At 45.7% G+C, this 21,853-nt stretch overlaps 1 protein-coding gene across 4 annotated transcripts in view; it reads left to right on the top strand.

The window, feature by feature from the left end:
* Sash1 (SAM and SH3 domain containing 1) overlaps window positions 1–21,853 on the top strand; it is a 223,392-nt gene that overhangs the window by 90,713 nt on the left and 110,826 nt on the right. For all 4 annotated transcript variants that reach the window (XM_030245256.1, XM_006512837.3, XM_030245255.1 and 1 more), the window contains exon 2: window positions 4,405–4,533. In XM_030245256.1, the coding sequence (XP_030101116.1) occupies window positions 4,405–4,533 (129 nt within the window). The remainder of the gene's footprint in view (window positions 1–4,404; window positions 4,534–21,853) is intronic.

The following is a 21,853-nucleotide window of genomic DNA, read 5'->3' as shown; positions in this document are numbered from 1 at the left end:
TCCTGTATCTTTATGCTGTATAAAGTGCCAGATAGAAATGTGCTTCTTGGCCTCAGGAGCAGGTTACAGTTTGTCACCCACTGAACTGACTGTCTAGTGGGTCCCAGGTTTCATGCACACAGATTCCATATGGATGCTGGTGATCGGCCTGCACTGTTATTATGGAAAGAGCTGTTGGATTTGCCCATAGCTCTTTTTCTTGTTGATGAAGATGGAATGGAAAGAAAACTCCTACTGGAAGATAATATGACTCAAAGTTGAACGGTCTACTTACACAGTATTTTTAATTGAGAGCCTATATCTGATGTGGGTGCTGGGAGCTGAATTCAGGTTCTCTGCAAGAGCAGCAAGTGCACCTTGAGTCTCGGGCCATCTCTCCAGCTCCAACACTAAATACTTTAAAAGAAAGAAAAAAGGAATGTTTCAGGGCTTTCTTAATGGTGTTTATGATGGCAACTGAAGACATGATACAGAGTCACATTTTTTTTTTTTTTGCTAGTAGATTATTTAATAACATTTAAGGTGAACCTTCTAGAGTAGGGAAAGGTGCAGTTTCCACAAAGAAAGATGCAAGCTGGGTGTGTTGGCTCACCTCTGGAATTCCAGCGTTGTGGAGGCTGAGACAGAAAACTGAGACAGACAAGAAGATGCAGGGTGGAATAGATCAGCAGCAGCATTGAAAGCCCTGCACAGGCTTGGGTTGCAGATACTCAGGGGGGTAAATGCTTTCCTAAAGTAGGAAACATGTATGTCAAACAAGGGCGAGTTGGTTCAAAGTAATGTTGAGGTCGGCAGAGCGCTTTGAAAGAACACAAATTAACTCTCCATGCTCTGCCCCTGCCCCCCACACACCCAGAAAAAAAATATCTGTCCAGAGGAGAACAGACATTGAGCTGATGGTCCCATAAAAAGCTTTGCAGACTTAATGCACACACCTGGGTGAGCTTGGAGACCAGTCTTCCCATTGAAAACATCCCTGTCATCAAGACCGTAAATTCCCCTCCTCCCTCCCTCCCTTTTCATTATTACTAGTTTCCTGTTTTTAATTTGAGAGCTTGGAGTTTAAATGGATAAAAAGAGAATCACCAGGTATTTCTGTGGTTCTATTTGATTGGGACATAAAAAAAAAAAGATAATTTTGTGACTATGGCAGACACACCTTTGAAAGACACTTGCATTCTTGTAGTCTTTGGCCACTTTGGCATTTAAATCATCAGGACAGAGAAAGGGAGCAATTACAGAGATTCGCTGCACATCTGGGAAGTGATTTGGGTGCATGTAAAGGCAGCTGTGCTGCCTCACTTTAACTTCTTACCCACTGAGCGGCACATGAGGAATGGCCACATGGCCATATTGAAGGTGTGAAATATGAGCTGGCTGCGGCCTGACTGGAGCAGAACAGATGCTTGCTACCTCGGGAGTAACAGAAATGTTTATTAAGGCCTCCGGAGTACCAGCGGAGTTCTGAGTGATGCAGAATGGAGCTGAAAAGCCAACTGTTGGGCTGGTACAGGAAACCCATCAGTAGCCAGTGTTAGATGGGAGATGGTAGGCGGTATTGAGAGAGACCTTTAGAATATAGAGAGAGAGTAAAACAAACAAAGAAACATACAGTTTGAATATACCTTTGTAAGTAGTTTAATGCTTTTAGGAGGCCTGGAGTAGTTCAAGTAAGCAGTCAGTCATGACTGAATCTATAGCTCAGGAATGGGAAGGTTGTACAGAAATATCCATTTTATTTGTTAGTTTGAGACAGGTTTCTCATGTATCTCAGGCTAGCCTCCAGCTATCAGTGGAGCTGAGCATGGTCTTGAACTTTAGATTCTCCTGTCCCCTACCTCCTAAGTGCTGGGATGATTCATAGACATGAAGCCCTGGGCGCTGTGGATGTCGTGCTGGGAATCAAACCTGGGGCTTTCAGCATGGCAGGCAAGCGCTCTTCCAGTTGAACCACATTCACCATCAAATGCGTGTGTGTGTGTGTGTGTGTGTGTGTGTGTGTGTGAGAGAGAGAGAGAGAGAGAGAGACTGAGAATGAATGACAGAACCTAGGACTAGCAGGCCAGAGCTGGAGAAGTGTCTCAGGGTCAATTAAGCTCAATTGCTGTTCTGGCAGAGGACTCAGGTTTGGTTTCCAGCACCCACAAAGAGCCCAAAACTGTCTGTAACTCTAAGTACAAGAGATCTAGTACCCTCTTCAGGCCTCAGTAGACACTGCATGCACGTATGAGCAAGCAGGCAGACAGGCAGATAGACAGACAGACAGAAACACACACACCAACAGCAGGCAAGGCGGCACATGAAGTTTGACACGTTCAGTGAGCCCACTTGGTTGGGTATTAGAAGATGGAGCCTAGTGTATTTGGTCCAGCGTGACAAGTGTGTTGCTTCCATGATGGATGGAGACAGAAGTTTCTGGGGGAGGATAGCACCGCAGTGCGGAGAGACCTACAAAGTCAGGAACCCAGTGTTCTCCAGAGGCCTGGTTGTTGTTGGAATAGGGACTCTGACTCATGCCAATGAGTTCTCTCAGCCAATGTTTCGAGTCTTACTCTCTCTCCTCAGACACACTGAGAAGGGCACCCCCATTTTTCTGTCTTGCCACTCACTGTTCCCTACTGGAAACCTGGCAGGCAGATGGTGGACTTTCTCCTCTCCTGCTCTGTCTAGCCTGTCTTTTTTTTTTTTTTTTTTTCTTTTCTTTTCCCCAGACAGGCTGATTTGTATTTGGAGACAAACTTTTGCCCAGACATGTTCAACTGGCCTTGTTTGCATCCCTCTCTCGCCCTCTGTGTGCTAGGAGCGCCGAGGCAGTTCCCTCCGAGGCAGAATGTGTTAGTGGTCGAAAGGCAGGAACATTTCTAGAAAACCATTTATTTCAATTTCTGTGCCCCGCTCCCAACTTAGTTCCTAAAAAAATAAAAAAAAAAAAAAAAAAAAAAAAAAAAAGACAAAGTAGGATAGGATGGTCGCCGACTCTCTCGTCCTTAGACCTCCAAGGCTTAGGGTTGCACGAAGACGTCTGCTAGCTGTTAGGCTGCCTTACGGTGAGAGATCTGTTGCTACCCACAATGCACTGACACTAAGAACCCAAGGGACTGGTGACCAGTCTGCACTGTGGATAATCGGGTGTGAATGAATTTTAGGTCGTCTATCAGTTGTGGCTGTCTTAACAAAATCATGTTTTTCTTGGCTGTCCTGGTCAAGTCACCTAAACTAGAGAAGCCGTGTGAGAGATAAAGAAACAGGGGAGTGGAGGGTGTCTTTTGGATGGAAGACATGATAGGAGAAATGCATAGTTCAGACCCGTGTAGCATCCTGGTCACCCTCCGTGTGCACGTGTTCAGACGTGTGCTGAGGAATCCACTAGCCTTGGGGACTGCGGGGTGGATACCGATTGTAGCGAATGCCACTGGGTGAAGAAGGATTGCACATTTCTGTGTGCCAGGCGGTCTGCGTGTTCAGAGGTGATGCTCTGCTCTGGCTCACTGTCTGGCGGGTACTGTCATTAACCCAGTGTCACTGAGAGCTTGAGAGATAATTGAGGGATCACAGAAATGGATGTACACCCGTAGCACTGCCTGGGAATCTGCCTCTGCGAAGAAATGAGTGACATATTTACTTATTTATTCAGGTGAACTTCTGCCTTGAGCTCTTGTGCCTGAATGTCTAATTAATAATAAATCTAATGAATACCGTGAATATGCATGACAGCAACAATGAGTAATGACTCCTAGCAAACACAAGTGACGAAAGGTTTTCTGTTTCTCTGTCTCCCGTGAGGGGACGCAGTATGACCTCCGTGTAGCCTCCTCCCATGGAGTCAGGAGTCCCAGACTTTATTCAGAGTTTGGACATCTGAGTCTTTGAGAAGCTTTCTGGGAAATTCTGTGCAGCCGTGGTCATGGTTGGGTATCAGTGAGCCTGTTCCAGAGTCTGCTAACTGACTGCACTTGCTTCTCTGGTGGCTCTTCTCTCAGCCAGGCGAGGCAGGTATGAGTTGGTTATTGTGGCTTTAGCCAATAGATCCAGAAACTTGGTTTCTTGTTAGCCCTGGAATCCACAGGCAGATACTTGTGCTCTCTGAGCTAGCTTACCCAAAAAATACAATAAGGAAAAGACCTGGTCCCATTTCAGAGGACTGTTCTGGGCATGCTATCTCACAAGTAAAACAGCCTGGCCCATGAGTACCAGGTAATGAATATCAGCCATTTTATATATGTGTGTGTGTTCAATCAGCCAATATATATATATATATATCATTATTACTTATTATTAATTAATTATTAATATTATTATATTACTATATAAACACTCACTAGCAGGGAATTAGATGCTACGTGGCTATTCCAAAGTGGGCTGATCTGACCGCCTCTCTCCTTTTCCTGTCTCTTCCTTCCTCAGGATGGTTCCCTGGGAAACATTGATGACCTGGCACAGCAGTATGCAGATTATTACAATACCTGCTTTTCTGACGTGTGTGAGCGGATGGAGGAGCTCCGGAAACGGCGCGTTTCCCAGGACCTGGATGTGGTGAGTGTGCAGGTGTGGGATGTGGCTGCTGTCGAGTGGGCAGTTCCCATTGATACTTCCAGCCTTGCAGCTTCTTGGTCCGTCCTACAGCCCAACTGTGCCTGCAGGCTTAATCTGTCAGCTCATGGTTAGGTTTGGTGAGGTGCCAGATGCCCCAAAGACCAACTTGGTTCTTCTGAATGAGTGTTGACTGGGACTGGGGCAATATGACCAACCTTCTTGTGCAGTCATCAAAAGGCTAGTGTCTGTCTCTCCCTCCCTCCCTCCCTCCCTCCCTCCCTCCCTCCCTCCCTCCCTCCCTCCCTCTCCCCCTCTCCCCCTCTGTTCTTTTTTTTCCCTTCCCTTCCCTTCCCTTCCCTTCCCTTCCCTTCCCTTCCCTTCCCTTCCCTTCCCTTCCCTTCCCTTCCCTTCCCTTCCTTCACCCCCCCCCCCGCCCCCCCCAATAAAGAAAAAAGCTATTTATATTATTGGCCAGATGCTTCTGTGGTTTGTTACTGACTACCAGCGGAGGACTGGTCAAGACAAGTTCTTTCCTTCTTTTTCCTCCCTGTTTCTTTTCTTCTGGTTTACCCCAACCCAACCACGCATGGGTGCTGGGGATTGAGCCCAGAGCCTTGTGTGAGTTAGTTAAGTTTTCTGCTGGTGAGTGTTTGAAACATAAACGGAAATTTAAAGAGACAGGAAGTCAGTCACAACTTCCGTCCCAGGCAATGGGGGGCATGCATGGGTGCTGTGGGGCACATATGTAGGGATCAGAGGACAACTTACAGAAGTAAGCCCTAGGGTCAAATTCAGGTCATTTTGCCAGCCCTCATTTTACATTTCCCTCCTTCTTCACCGACTCAGTGATTTCTAAGGCTGTGTATTAGCTAGAGAAAGGTGGCTGAGAATGAGCCGTGTCAGCTGGGGACAGAAAGATATCATGACCAGCGTGGCCTATGGCATTGTCACTGCCCAGGCAGTGATTCCTCTTAACTGTCACCTTGTCTGTGTGAATGGCAGAGTTCTCTTTCTGTCTCCCTCAGTCTTGGGGTATGTGTGTGGGAGTCAAAAGCAGGTCATCGGGCTTGGTGACAGGGTCCTTTACTCCCTGAGCCATCTCGGTGGCCCTATTTTATTTTTTGAGACAGAGTTCCATGTATCTTATTCTAGCCTTGAATTTACTAACTAGGAAGAAATGATCTGGAATTTCTGATCCCCCTGCTCTACTTCCTAAAGGCTGAGACTACCGACCTGTACCACCTCATTGGGTTTATTTAGTGCTAGGGATGGAACCGAAGACCGCAAATGCTGGGCAAGCACTCTGCCAAGGAGGCACCGCACTTACTGATTGATTGATTGTATTTGAGTGTTCTGTCTTCATGCGTACCTGAAGAGGTATGCATTCAAATGGTTGTGAGCCACCATGCGGTTGCTGGGAATCGAACCCAGCACCTCTTGAAGAGCAGCCAATGCTCTTAACTGCTGAGCCATCTCTTCACTCCACCCTGCTATTATTTATTGTTTGTTTGTTTGTTTTGCAGAGTTAGGGAATGAATCTAGGTCCTTGGCACATGCTAAGCCAATGCCATACCATTGAGCTCGAGTCCTGGCTCTTACTTCTTGATCAGGCCCTTGATTCTTTTTTTTTTTTTTTTTAAATATTTATTTATTTATTTATTTATTTATTTATTTATTATATGTAAGTACACTGTAGCTGTCTTCAGATACACCAGAAGAGGGCATCAGATCTCATTACGGGTGGTTGTGAGCCACCATGTGGTTGCTGGGATTTGAACTTCGGACCTTCGGAAGAGTAGTCGGGTGCTCTTACCCACTGAGCCATCTCACCAGCCCAGGCCCTTGATTCTTGATCATTGTCATTCGGAGCTGGAATGAATGATAGTCTCATAGCCTAGTGTACGTCTCCCCAGACATCTCATTGTGTGAGGAAATGATGGCTATGAACTGGTAGATGGTGGCTGACACAGCACTAAGCCGCTCTTCTCAGATTGTTTAGATTTGGGGTTACTGTAGTTCCCCATGGCTTTTGGGAACCCCCCAACCGCCCCACCCCCGCCAAGGCTCCTTCTCAGTAGGACAAGAAGGCTGTCGGTGGACTAAGTAGCCTTCTTTCTGTTTAGACAGATGGGCCTAATTTGGTATGCTCTCTTCCAGAGCAGAAAAAGACAGTCTGGGGGGAAAAAAAAATCACAGGAGCTTAATTAGTTCCCATCAAAGGTGGTGGTGGGTAAAATTGATGGGAGCTAATTTGAAGCAGGCTGGGAATTTGACGCTTCATTTTTAAACTGTAGTTAGAGAGATCAGTAGGACTCCAGAGGGGCACAGTCAGGCCTTCTTCCAGTGCAGTTCCAAGCAAGTCAGAGTGTAGAGGTGATTATTGTTTGAGCTGCTGCTGGCCAGGTTATCAGATGGATTTTCCAGAGCCATTCACTCAGCGCCATAGCCTAGAAATCCATGTTAGATGCAGTTCAGGTTCCTCCCTTCTTCAGGCCACACACACAGTGCCAGTGTCTTGCTCGCAGTCCCCCTTTCTCGGTGATTAGCGTGCCATGGTTTGGATGAATGTCCAGTCCTTTTCAACCACAACCGTAAGTTTCAGCTCTAAGCACCCCCCAACTTTAAAAGATTTATTTATTTATTTTATGTATATGAATGCACTGTCCTGTCTTCAGACACACTAGAAGAGGGCATCAGATCTCATCATAGATGGTTGTGAGCCACCATGTAGCTGATGGGAATTGAACTTCGGACCTCTGGAAGAGCAGTTAGTGCTTCTAACCACTGAACAATCTCGCCAGCCCCAAACCTTCCATTTTTATTCCATCTGAATTTTACGTGTATTTCTAGATTTTCAGTTCTTCCTTTAAGTAAATCGGACATTACCACCTCCGTGCTTACCTGTTGCAGAAGCTTCAGGCCCAGTGACTTGGAACCATATTCTGTGTCCCTAGGCTGCCCTGGAAAAACCAACTGAGAGGTAGCTTTAAGGAAAAAATAACCCATCCAAAGCAGGAAAAGCGTCATCATGGACTAGGAGCCTAAGACATTTCACAGGAGCAACAGTGGGGTGATGTGTGTCACGGGTTGCAGTCTCTTAGAAGATGGCTCCAGTGGACTGGGGATATAGATCAGTTGATAGGAGTGCTTGCCTGGCATGCAGGAAACTCCGAGTTTAGTTCCAGGACTACATATGCTGGCTGCCTTGGTGTGTGTGGACCTATAATACTAACCCTTAATAAGAGGATAAAGAGTTCAAACTCACCCTTGACCACATAGCTAGTTGGAGGCCATCCTGTACCTGAGCCCCTGTATCAAAAATCAAACTAAAACAATTAACATTGAGTTTGGGGTAACAGGCTAAATCATATTATGAATTTATTCTAAATCTTTTGGGTAAATTTTTGAGAATTGAGAACAAATATCCCGTAGAAAGGTATTTAGATATTGATATTTCATTCTCTTAGTCAGGGGTGAGGACCCTGTATTGTCCCTAAGAGCTAATTACATGTTAGCTGGAGGACAAACCAACCACAAGGATGACTTCACTACAGAGATGATTGACTTAGCCCTGAAAAAAACAAAAGGTTTTGATAATTATGGTGGAATCAACTTTCTGGACTAGATGGTAAGCCGTTTCTCAAGGACCCGAGTAGAATACATTTGGTAGCAGGTCCTTGGGGCCAGTGGTGAGGAAGGAAACAGAGAGTACAGACAGGTAGGACCTCCACAGTACACACAGGAGTTCTGATTCTCATATTGATGGGGAACATTTTTTACTTAGTACCAAATAGGCCTTAAAGGGACAGTGTGTTTGGACAGCAGCCATGGCTTCTACTGAGGATAAGGGCATTAGTGTTTGTGAGCTGTGGGGAAGAGGCCCATATTTCCACACATTTGGCACCTCCTGAGCACCATGTGATTATTTTGGGCTGGGGGAAGATGCAATCAGAAGTGGCAGCATCGTTCCAAGTCCATAATGGGCTCATCTCTAGTGATGCTAAGTCTGACATCTGTCAAAGTGGCACCCTGGCCAGGAAAAAGGACACGCTCGAGGCGTCGGTGGCATCGGCGGCATCGGCGGTGGTGGCAGCGGCCTCTTATTACTGGCAGCATCAGCTTCCTTGGTGTCTTTGAGGTTTAGACAGTTTGGATTTTTGCAGAAGACAAGTTTGTGTGGTCCTTGATAGGGTATAGAGCTGATACAGGAGTCTCCACCTGTGCTGACCTGCAGTTGATGGTGTTTGTTGGTAGCTAAAGCCTGGCCTGGAGATTCTGCCAGATTGTTATCATGGTGATGTGTGTACACAAGAAAGGAGCCAGGTAGAGACTTCCCCAGATCTTTGGAGAGTAGAAACATAAGTAATGATAGAGCACTGGTACAGGGGAGCATCAGAGCCACTGGTCTCGATGTGTGGAATGCTTCTCGGTTATAGTTGCTATTTCTGGCGTTGAATAATTTCATTTTTTTTTTTTTAAGGTTAAGTTGTAGTAAGATCATCTTCCCAAATACAACTCTTAAGTAATATAACAGCAATAAAAGCAAATCTGGTGGTATACATCTGTAGTCCTAGCACTTAGGAAGTTGAGGCAGGAGGACTGGGGAGTTGAACCCAGGTTTAAATTCTGTCTGCTTCACTTTCTCATCACCAAGCCTCAGATTCCCTCTCTATAGCTGTCTCCTAGTTAAGAGGAGTAAGGGAAACAAGCTGGAGGTCACCCTCAGTGACTTGGAACTGTTTGTTTCTTTTCCTTCTTCCTCGTCCAAGTTCAAACATGCCTGCAGGAGTGGGGAAGAGTTTCCATTATTGACACTTCATTAATATCATGTGGGATTTTAGCTTTTTGTTTGGGGGAAATTTCAAACACACATAAACAGTAATGACAATGAGTTTCCTGTGCATGACACCCATCCTTGGCCCTTCCAGCATCCTGTACACTGATCTCGTCTTTACTCCCTCCTCTGACAGTGCTGGTATGACTCTTTTAAGGCAAAATGCAAGCCCACACTCAGTTCTCTAAGTGAACACACACACACACACACACACACACACATCCTGATTCCCATTTTTGAGATTGTTTATGTATGGAATCAATTGAAAATATTTAGTGAGCATAGAGCCTACACTTGGTTGGCATTTGAGTGCTTCCAGAGATGCCAAGTAAAGATATTCTCTCTACCCAAATAAGAGCTCAGAGCGTGCTAGGCACAGGAGACGCTAACAGACAGTTTGGAGGTGACAGAAATGCAGACGAGGTCGCTGGCTCAGGAGGGAAGTTTGGAAGCAGCGTGGAAGTGACGCCTGGGCTTCCCAAGTACAAAGAACTTGGGAGGCTTCTTTTTTTTAAACATAGGAGGTGAGCATAATGTTAAATAACCCGAGGTAGAGGTCAAGGTCATAGTTTGGGTGAAGGCCAAAAGCTGAGAGTCCATTGAAGAGCATGAATATTCCCGGTAGTGGAAAGCAAGGACTGACTGATATGGGGACAGGGTTGTGATGCTCTTCGTGGGACCTTGGGTTATCAAATACAGAAAGAGATTGAGCAGATGCTCTTCTGATTTGTCTGTTAGGCAATGAAAAACAACCGTTTTTCTCTTTTGACCCCCATTGACCAACCGGGCCAGGATGTGTGGGAAGCCACATGTGCCCGTTGCAGGGTGGTGCTGGTTACCGTTGGCCACCACGCATACATAGGCAGTAAAGTTTTTTTGCCGAGATGAGGTTTTGAGAGTTAACCAATCAGATGAGAGACAAGTTAACCAATCAGATGTAGGCATGCAAATGAGGTGGTAAGCATAACCCATGCATAACCAATCCGGGTGTGAGACACACCTCTCCTAGGCCTATATAAGCAGCACCAGTTCTGGGCTTGGGGTCTCTTAAACGTGTGCAGATCCTATTGTGGCATCGTTCTTGCTGGCAAGTCGGGCGCTCACAAGGATGAACTTGTTCTTGTTTGGCATAGCTTCACACAGACCCCTCTGTGGGACTTTTTGTTATGGTTTTTGATCGTTCTTCTATACAGACAGCAAAGCCCGTGGAAAGCATAGTTTCTGCACACCGTGGCTTCTGAATATTCTAGAAAGTATAGAGAAAGTGAAGTCATCTAGGTTAATCTGCAGGGTCCCAGTATCGCTAGGGAAGGCTTGCAGAACTGAGAATGAGGGACCTCTGAATCTTTACTGTTCCTGTTCTGGTTTTCATCAGACAAAACTCCGACAACCTTGTTACACACTCCTGAATGACTCCTCTGGAGCCCCCGCCCTCTGAAGCTGGCTGCTCTGAAGGGCGTTTGTTTTGTTGTTTTGCCTTGTGTTAGCTTCCATTATTCCCTAGCTCTGGGCCACTGTTGACTAGCAGATTGCAATCGGAATCCGTGGGCCGGAGACTGGAGTCTGAAGTCCGTTCTGCTGGGGGATTCGCACACTCGATGTCAAAACACACTGAGGCATTATTTATATCTTAAGCCAGATGGTAACACTGCCCCCTGCTCTGGCTCCTCTCAGACAAAGTCACATTTGTGTTCCCATGGCAGGTCCCAATTTTGTCAGCAGTTTTTGTGCATTGCACGGCACGAATGTCACCGTAAACAGATCTCTTGGTGCTGGGTTTGATCTTGGCCTACGGCACCTCTGCTTTAACGAGAAGGGCTTTGCCATTCCAACAATGCATTTGCGGGCTTCTGTCTTTTCCTTGGTGGTCTTTGCTTGTGCAGTCACAGACACCTGTGTGTGGTGTGAGGCCTGCAGAGTTTTCAAAAATACCTCAGCAGCCTCGTCGTTTTGCTCACAAGTGATCAGAAGTGACCGGTTTTAGTTTGAGTTGATAAAAGACACCAAGAACAGAAGGCCCTGAACTGTCTTCTGTTTAAAATATAAACACCCGGCTGAGGAGATGACTCAGTAGCCTATACTGTGCCTGCCTCTCAAGCAGGATGGCCTCGGTTCAGACCCCCGGGGTTCATGTGAAAGCTGCAATTGTGCTTTGTGTCTGTCTACAATCCTGATGCTGGCAGTTGTTGAAGACAAGTGCATCCCTGGAGCCCACTAGCCAGTTGCTCTAGCCAGTCGGTGAGCTTCAGGTTCAGTGAGAGACCCTGCCTCAAAAATAAACAACATAGGAAACTAGCTACCTGAGACTCTGCCCGTTCCCCATGTGCACGGCACACACACACACACACACACACACACACACACACACACACACAGAGGGAGAGAGAGAGAGAGAGAGAGAGAGAGAGAGAGAGAGAGAGAGAGAGAGAGAGAATAAAAATATTTAAGTGTGAACAAATGTCAAAAGGGGAACAATTTGTTGTTTCTACTTATGTAGGTCTGAGAGACTTCCCGAATGCTAATAAAATTCACATCAGCTGGGGAGAGAAAAGCCTAGAAACTCAAGGGAAAGATCTGTGGATAAATAAATGAGCACTCACTTCCCTGGGGCAGGAGGCACGTGGCGATATTGCCTGTCCTTTCCAGTAAAGGCCAGGCTAGTGTTTCTTTTGGAACCCTGGACTATTAAAACCAACTGGGCAAAATTGTAGTGTGATCTAAAGGTTTACATTTATTAAACACTTTAAAAAAACATGGAAGATTACAGTGCTAATAATGAGCTAATTACAGGCTATTAAAAAAAAAAAGTTTAATTTGTAACCCTCTAGAGGTAGTTTGGTCTCGGAATGAAACACAATTTGAAGGAATGAGTGTGGTCCCGAGGGCTTCTTCTTAACTGGCTTGGCTGTAAAGGGGTGGGGCGTTTGGAAGGGACCAGTTGATGAAGTCATAATTTATAGACACTTTTGGGGTTTGGGGGGGGGACGACTCGAGGTGGGACCTGTTGGAGGAGGTGGGTTTCTGGGGTTTGTGGCTTAGAAGAGCAAAAGCTGTTCCCTTCCTTGTTCTGCTCTTTGCCTTCTGTCATCATGCCTGTCACATGTGCCCTGCAGTGTGGAGCAGGCTCACCATTTATAGCAGGTCCTGAAGCAGTAGAGAGTGGAGCCATCGTGGCCTCTCAAACTGTGAGCCAAAATTTGTCTTTTCTTCTTGTTTTTTCAAAGTTGTTTTCTCAGATAATTTGTCACGGCGGTGAATGTGTGTGTGTGTGTGTGTGTGTGCGCGTTTAGGCAGTCAAAAGGAGGAGTTTCCAAGCTATGTCTGTGATGTCATTGGATGAGACCATTTGATGAGACAGTCTGAGGTCAGATGTGAGAACTATGGCATAGACATGATAGTAGCCCACCTCTCTTCCAGGGTCTCGCTTGGAGCATGGGGAAAGTTAGTATCTGGAGTGGGGGCACAGACAGGTCTATAGAGAATCTAGCTTGCTGGTCACCTGGGGCTGGGCTGTGAGCTTTGCAGAGGATATCATAGCTGTCCTCGACTTCTTTGGTCCACAGATCCACATTTTAGACTGATGTCCTCCCTCAGCTCTGGCAGGAAAAAAAAAAAAAGATAAATTATTCTCCACTCATGAAATGAGCCAGTTCAAGCCAGATTAGGATATATAAAGGCAGGTTTATTGGGAAGCCACTCTCAGGTGGGTTCACTGGTCCCAAGGAACCAGGCCAGGGAAGTCACTGTGGGCAGGGAGACAGAGTCGAGGGGGAAGAGAAAGAGAGGAAAAGCTCACACAGGGAGAGAGAAAGCCCCAAAACGTCTGGATTACACAGAAAAATAGCTTCTTGTGGAGGGGAAGCCCAGCCCCTGGGCTGGAAAGTTCAGGGTAGAGGCCCTGCCTGTGTGCCAGCTAGGGACTGAGGGATGCTGGGAGGACCTGGAGGCCAGGTCCACTTTGGTATGTTAAATATGCACCTCAACTGTTTGTCCCAGGTCTGAATCGCACACACATACACACACACACACACACACACACACCTACCTATGCATTAATTTATTAATCATTTATATGCTGGGTGGGGTTTTAACCTCAAGCCTTGTATGTCCCTTGCAAATGCTATTTCAGTGAGACACTGCTTAGCCTCATTAGCACATACTTTGGTTTTTGGTTGGCCATGTTTCGAAAACCTCTTTTCAGATTACTGTACCCATTTCGGCAGGGTGTTTTGATTTGCAGTTGGTCTTTTTCATTTAGTTTGGAAGTTTCAAGGTTTGAATTTATTTATGCATTCATCCACTTAGGCCTTTTGAGACAGGGTCTTTCTACGTAGCTTTGACTGGCTTGGTATTTGCAGGCTACCTTTGAAGTTTTGAGCGTCCTGAATGCTGGGGTTAGAGACATGCACCTCTACAACCAGCTTTAAGAAGAGGAAAGCAAGATAGTGAAGTGTTGATGAAGTTCGTTTTGTGTCATTGGTTGGGTCTGCTTTTCAACCATGTATGTGGTATCTGGTAAGAAGAAACTATATGCTAATGTGGTGTATTTCAGGGACAACACTCCATCCCCCATCCTACCAACGCCTCACAGAGCTTTACCCCTCGAGTCTTACCTTTTCTTTACTATGCCCTGCATCACTCATCAAAGAAACATCCCCGCCTCCTTGATCTGTCCCTAAATGTCAGGCCCTATATTACAAGTGGAGATTTAATTTAATACCTTTAGCAGTAAAATTAGAGTTCAGAGTCAGGATTCTATCCTTGGCATTCCACAGCCTGTGAATAAATTATTCATTTATAAGGGGTAGTTTGAGAGACTTTCTGCAATTACTTAAAATATGAAGATGCTCTAAATTTGTGCCACAGCCCCGCCATTTATCTCAGAGATCCGCCAGAAGCCAGAGGAACTTAATCAAAAATAAATCAAGGACAAGTCCAGACCAAATTGGAAGCACGTCATGAATATTCGTGAACATCTGGATTTGTTTGTGGGGGTGAGAGTTATTTTTCTAATATGTGCGGGGGCTCTCTTAACAAAGATGCCCAGAGGAAGTCGGATTTCCATCTGTGATTTCAAAGGGTGTATTTGTTTGTGTTTGCCCTTTCTCCTTGGTTCTGGGCTTCTCTTCTCTAAGCTATTCCTTTGATCTCTATCTCTGTCCATTTCTATACTTTATCTGAATGCTTAGTTGGAGGCAGGCACTTGGCTTGTGGAGATTAAATCTTTCTTTATAACTTAAGAGAAATTTTACTATTTAATGTTTTTGATGAATTTTTTACATGTCAGTGATGTTATAATTACCTAGTGATACATTCTGCATCCTTAGGATTCTCTGCGTGTCTCAGCCTCAGGGCATTTTATTTGCTGCAGGGAACTGGAGTGGAGGAGGCTATACTAACTGCCATGCTGATAATTACCGAAGTGACATTTTAAAAAGCGCATTAGGCTTGGTAAGGCTTCCATGTCTCTTCCCTTATTGAGTTCTCTTAGTGAGCTGGGGGTGGATATGAACAGCTGTATGTAATCCACAGGACAGGGGCAAAACCTAGTGATCCAGAAAGGGAGATAATCTAATCCCGGGCATTGCCCAATCCACTGTGTTCCCCAGGATAGACCTTTGTGAATACCTTCACTAACTCTGTGTGTGTGTGTGTGTGTGTGTGTGTGTGTGTGTGTGTGTGTGTGTGCTGTGTGCTGTGCAGGGAGCAGCTTACAGGGATCACTTCTTTGCTTCTATGTTGGTTCCAGGGACTGACTTGTGTTGTCCGGCTTGGTGGCTCCTTACCCACTCAGTTGTCTTACTAGCTCCTCCTCCACTTCCTTCTCCTCTTCTTTTCCTTCTTCTCCTCCTCTCTCCTCTTTCTCCTCTTCTTCCTCTTGTTCCTCCTTCCTCTTCCTTCTTCTCTTTCTCCTCCTTCTCCATACCCTCTTCTTCCTCCTCTTCCTCTTCCTCCTCTTCCTCTTCCTCTTCCTCCTCCTCCTCTTCCCCCTCCCCCTCCTCCTCCTCTTCCCCCTCCCCCTCCCCCTCCTCCTCCGATAGGGTTAGTTATATTCTCAGCCCAGGCTGGCCTTGATTTGGTAATCCTACTTTGGTGTCCTGGGCAGTTAGAATTTATAGACATGCTGTCTTAGGATTTCTATTGCTGTAATGAAACACCATAACCAAAAAGCAACTTGTGAAGGGACATCACAGTTGATCATCACAGGAATTTAGGGCAAGAACTCAAAAAGGGCAGGAACTAAAGGCAGGAGCCGATGCAGAGACCACGGAGGGGTGCACTTTACTGGCTTGCTCCTTCCCTCTAGGTAGCTCAGCCTGCTTTCTATAGAACTTAGGACTACCAGCCCAGGGATGGCACCACCCACAGTGGGCTGGGCCTTCCTCTGTCAATCACAAATGAAGAAAATGCCTTACAGATGGATCTTATGGAGGCATCTTCTCAGCTGAGTTTCCCTTTCAGACAACTCTAACTTGTGAAAGTTGACACACAACATGCCTGGATACCTGCACTATAACTGTGTCTGGTTTATAATCTCTATATCCTTTTAGAACACAACAGAAAAGACTTCATAAAAATTCCATTGAGAAGTTGAAATAAGATAAAGATATTTCCGTTTTTACCTGTAGCTTTTTTATTTTTAAAATGTTTTTCTTCTCTTTCTCCATTTGTTTATCCTCTCTACTTTTCTCCTCCCTTCTCTCCCCTCCCTCCCCCCTTCTGAGAGAAAAAGAGAGAGAGAGAGAGAGAGAGAGAGAGAGAGAGAGAGAGACTCATGTAGGCAGGCGAGCATACATGCAGGTGGAACTTAAAGGTTAACTTGCAAGGTTTTGGTTCTCCTCCCAGCATGGGTTCTAGGGATCCAACTCAGGTGGTCAGGCTTGGTGGCAAGCTCCATTACCGGCTGAGCCATATTGCTGGCCCTGTAAGCTGCTTTTTAAACAAACAAACAAACAAACAAACAAACAAAGTTTATTTAATAAGGCAACCCGATTCTACAAAGTCCCATAATATTTTTCTTTTAGATTTATTTATTTTATGTATGAGTACTCTATTTGTATGTACACCTACATGCCAGAAGAGGGCATCAGATCCCAGTATAGATGGTTTTGAGCCACTATGTGGTTGCTGGGAATTGAACTCAGGGCCTCTGGAAGAGCAGATAGTGCTCTTAACCACTGAGTCATCTTTCAGCCCTCAAGTCCCATACTATTTTAACTAAAAAATTATGTATATTGATGGGCAGGCAAAGTGACAGATTTTTTATGGCATTTTATAGATGCTCTGTCCCCCTTGCCTCATGTTGTGATTTTTCGTGTATTGTGTAAAAACTCTTGTATTGACTGCTAAATGATGGAGTGCCATGGTTTACTGGAGAATAAGTGTTGGGAAACGGTAACAGGACAAAAGGAAACCAAATACTTCGTAGAGTTCTTGTGTGTTTTTGTAACTTGGTATCACAAAGAACTTGCTGTTAAGACAGGAAGCACTGCCGTGTGTCAGGCAGGTTGTGTTACAAGGACTAGATACTCACAGATAAAGATCTGGTCTGTCACACTGGTAGTGGTGACAGGGATCTGTGTACAGCCAACTCTAGCCTCTCGTTCTCGCCTGTTCTCACGGAGATGAGTTGAAGCCCTAGAGCAACGGGACAGAAGTGAAAGTCATCATGCCACTGAAAGGAACGGTCTGCTGGGAGTGGCCTGGGAGAGCAGGGTTGGGGTTAGGGTTCATCCCTAAGGCTGGGACTCTGCAGTGTATAGATAGGCTTTAAGGATGGAGACAGCTTGTATCATTTCTCAGCCATGCAGTCCAGTAAACTGGACCAACTAATGGGAACAGCTAAGCTGAATTCATGGGACAGGGCTGGATTCAAAAACACAGTGGCAGAGCATTAATGCCAGCTCTAATTCTAATTAAGGCTCTATATGTAGACATTCACCTCTGTTTAGGTAGGTATCTTTTTATTAAATGCTCTAGCTGATCAATTGATCAGCTAATTGATTGAGACAATGACTCACTGTATAGCCCCAGGCAGCCTTGAACTCCGTGCATATATAGCTCGGGCTATATACTCTGGATTGTCCTTCTTCAGATTCTCAAGTGCTGGCATTATGCCTGCACTTCACAGTGTGGCTCTGATCCTGCCCTTTAGAAGACATTTACTGGATAGACATCAGCCATGTCAAAACATCACACGCCGCCTGCCAAACTTTCACAGGTACAACCCGTAAAATTTACTTCCTAAAATGTAATTCAGTGGTTTGCAGTATTTCCATAAGATTGTACAACCTTTCTTGCTAATTCCCAAACTTAAAACCTTGAGTTCGGTTTCTCACCTTTTTGTGGGGACCGTACACTAAGTATATTGTCTATTACTGTATCTCCAAGAGTAGAACAAGTCTTGGCAGAGAATGTATTATGACCAATAAGTGTTTGTTGAACAAATGAATCTCTGTGGTTGTGCATTGAGAGCTATTTAGATTTTGCAATCAACAAAGTTTTCTATTATTCTGTTGTTAAAAAAAAAAAAAAGACATAAGAAAAACTAATTTTAAAGCCAGAGAGATTTTTAGAATTAATGCTTCCAAGAAGGAAGTGCCAGTATTACCTCCGAGCCTTCTGGCGAATAAAAATGTAAAGTGTGATGAGGTTCACACGTCTAATTAGAGGAGGAAGGGCTCCCAATTAAAGTATATTAGGTAATAAAAAGCTCTTTCATGCTTTAAGGGTCCCTTCTATAAACCTATTTTTTAATGTGGTTCTAGAGATAGGCTGTTGTCTTTTTTTTTTTTTTTTTTTTTTTCGTCGAGACAGGGTTCCTCTGTGTAGCCCTGGCTGTCCTGGGACTCACTTTGTAGACCAGGCTGGCCTCGAACTCAGAAATCCGCCTGCCTCTGCCTCTCGAGTGCTGGGATTAAAGGCGTGCTCCACCACCGCCCGGCTGGCTGTTGTCTTATAATAGTTATCAAAGTGTGTAAGTCCAGAATTCAGTGAGAACAAAACCTGTAAGAACTAAAATCTAGGAGAGTAATTCACCATAGTCCCAAACCCATTTTTGATGCTCTTTCTATGTGCCTGCCTTCTTCCTGTTAGTTTTGGCCGGGGTGAGGAGGTGTACTGCAGATGGAGCCCAGGACTTGGTGCATGCTGCTAGGCAAGCACTCTGTCCCCATTCAAATCCCGTCTGTCCAATGGTGAGCGCGCCAGGGGCAGCAGCCGAAGCTTTTGGTTTAACCCAGCGAGTGCATGGCTGGAGAGTGAGTGGCAGAGATGATAAACTAATCCTGTGTTGGAAGCTGCTCGGATTGGGGAATCACCTGTAGCTCTTTCTGACCAAGGAGAACTGGATTCTGCTCATAAGCCCACTTCCCACTGCCTACCAGGTGCCTTCCAGCTTCCTGTGCGTTCTCTGACCGCTCGCCCTAGGCAGGGAGAGCTCGTGGGGTGCGTGCGTGCGTGCGTGCGTGGGAGTATGAGCAGATACTGATACTATTCTTAAGAGAAGAGGAGGAGGAAGAAAGGGGAGCAGAGAATAGAGGGCTGAAGCTCCTTTGCTCCTCCCCTCAACCTCCTATGATGAAAGTAGGTTGAGCAGGCTGGCAGGTGAGAGGTTCTGCTCTATTTCTGGGGGTCTACTCCATGTGGGTGCAGACTGGTTGAGAGAGATGCTTAGGAGCCGCTGCCTGCCGTTGGCACCCTTTCCCTCTCAGCACAGCTCTTGCTTACTCTTGCCTACAACTCTTCATCCTCACCCACTCGGGGTTCATTCCTCCATCCTACCAGCTGCTTCTCTATCTAGCGACTCCTCTGTCTTCTCCTCCAGGAGTCAAGCACAAACAGCCCCCAGTTTTGGCTCCAGTTGTCCGGCTGGCCCCAACCACCCCGGAAGCTTGTGCATTTTTTGCATTTCACGCAGGTTCCATACTCCATCTCACCATAGAAACTTGCTCTACTTGGTGGCCAAGTCCCCTATCCAGCATAGCCTGAGACAGACTCGGTTTTGTGGTTTAGCCTGGCATTGTGACTGTTACTTTTGCTAACTTTGCTCAATGTGTAAACGAAAACTAAGGAAAAAGAAACCAGACAGCAACAATGTACTCTTTCTATTCCCATCTGGTTTTGAGCTTCAAAAAAGCTTTCATGGGGCACCTTGGGGATATTTTTTTCTCTGAAAAAGAAAGACCTTAGGACCATGTATCCTTTGATGGACAAGGGACAGAGTCAAAAGGGGCAGGACTGTAGGTCACTCTAGGTGGTCACTCCTTTCCTTTCGGTGCTGGGTGCCTGTCACCTGGTTTGCTGCAAAGAGGTGGAAGTGCCGCCCTTTTCCTCCGACTTGTTTGTTGAGCACCGTGCTTGCTTTTCCACTTTGTTTTGGCTTCAGAGAGCGCTCCTGAAAGACTTTATTAAGAGACCCAGTGTGAACCATACCCATAGGAGGAAAACCTGCTTCTGAGCCACAAGAGATAAGAAAGAGGTTGTTTGGTATTTGCTGAGTGCTGTTGTAATTCTCGAAGACAGATTCGGAATGGTCCTACTTTGCCCAAGGAGGACAGATTGCTACTTTCTAGGTCTTGGTGGATACTGAGAGAGATGGCTTAGATGTAAGGAAGAGAGTGGTAGGGCAGGCCTCTGAGCTCAGGAATGTTCTGGAGGGACCAGCAGGGTTGAAGGCATTGACCAGATGGAAAGGGGAGAGGAATTTCTTTTGGGTGAGGTTTATCTCTTTTTCTCACTGCCGCTGTGTGCTCCCCGCCTCCTCCCCCCAACTAGAAACCAAATCTAGGGCTTTGGGTAAGATAGACAAACACCATGCCACTAAGATGGTCTCCTACCTTATCATCTCCATTTCATTTATTCATTCATTCATTCACTTATTCACTAATTTATCGATTGATTTTTTTTTTCCCAGACAGGGTTTCTTAGTGCAACCAGCCCTGGCTATCCTACATTCGATTTGTAGGCCAGACTGTCCTCAAATTCACAAGACATCCACCTGCCTCTGCCCCACCCCCCCCCCCCCACACACATGCTGGGATTAAAGGCAAGCACCACCAAACCTGGCTATCATCTCCGTTTTAAATGTATTCTTCCCATCACTGTACAAACACCCCCCCCTCGCCGCCATCTTCAGAACCCTTTTCTTCCCCACTTCAGAACGGAAGCCATGTCCTCCTTCATAGCAACCTCCTGGCAGCCTACTCCCGCCCTCCTGCCTCTGACTTCTGTTACTCCAGACTCCACATCCAAGTGAGAGGCTACAGTATTCATCCTCCCTCCCCCGCTGGCTTGTTTCACTTAGCTTAAGGTCTTCTGTGTTCATCCATGCTCCGTTACCTGTCACAAGTACCATCTTGAAATAGTATTTTAGTTTTAGCGGGCCAAAGAGATAGCGCAGTGGCTACGAGTGTGCGAGAGCTGGGTTCCCGCCAGCCAGATCGATTAGAATTACATTGCTTGCCTTTTTGAGGAACTTCTGTTTGAAGAGCTTTTCTCTGCTGTCTCTTTAGCCAGCAGATAGGGCTCCCTCTTCTGGACTCTGGTGGCCCCTGCACATACCACTCCCTATGTCCACACACACATTAAAACTCAGTATCATTTGTGGTTTTATGTCTGTGGGTACATGTCCATGAGTTGGAGGACAACTCTGTGCACTCCGTTCTCTCCTTCCGCCATGATGACTCGGGTTGTCAAGGGCTGCATGGAACGTGCTTCTCCCTCTGAGCCATCTAGTCAGCCCACAGTCTCTCTTTTAAGATCGAACAATATTGAATAATTCTATTGTGTTCACACCCTGTGTTTTACCCACTTGTTTCTTGACATTTGGCTGTGATGGGGTGTATACATCTGAGTTCCTGCATCCCTTTCTTTGGAGGGAACATACCCAGAATGGCTTTTTTTAATTAAATTACATCTTTGTACTCTTTGGAGGTGGACTGTTTGATCACATAGAATTAGACTGCTCTCCATTTTCAGGAATTTCTCCTGTGTTCCTTATTTTGGATCTTGCCGGCAGAGCACAGACATTCCCGTTTCTCTCCAGCAACACTTACTTTCTGCTTGGTTTGTAAATACTGTCATGGCAACCAGCACAGGTGGCATCTCATGCTCTTTCAGATTTGCATTTTACTAAGGATCAGTATCTTTGGATGTTGTGTGTCTTCCCCCCACCCCCAATATATCTTCTTTGGAAAGATATCTACACCTGTGTTTTTGTGCTTTTCCCCTTTGGGAAGTAGGTTGGTTATTTTTGTTGTTGGGTTGTGGGCATTCTTTATATAGTGTGGATATTAATCCTACATCATCAGTTCTGTGATTTGCACACATTTTCTTCTGTCACAGGTTGTCATTCTCTATGCTTGATAGCATCCTTTGAGGTGTAAGGGTCCATGATTGGCAGAAGAATGATATCCCAGACTCAAATAGTATGTAAAAGCAAAGAGTGTTTTATTCTGCAGAAGTCTGGCATGCTGGGGTCTTCCA

This window comes from Mus musculus, chromosome 10 (genome assembly GCF_000001635.26).
Source record: "Mus musculus strain C57BL/6J chromosome 10, GRCm38.p6 C57BL/6J".
NCBI classification, from domain to species: domain Eukaryota; kingdom Metazoa; phylum Chordata; class Mammalia; order Rodentia; family Muridae; genus Mus; species Mus musculus.
This window is presented reverse-complemented; position numbering and strand designations above follow the sequence as displayed.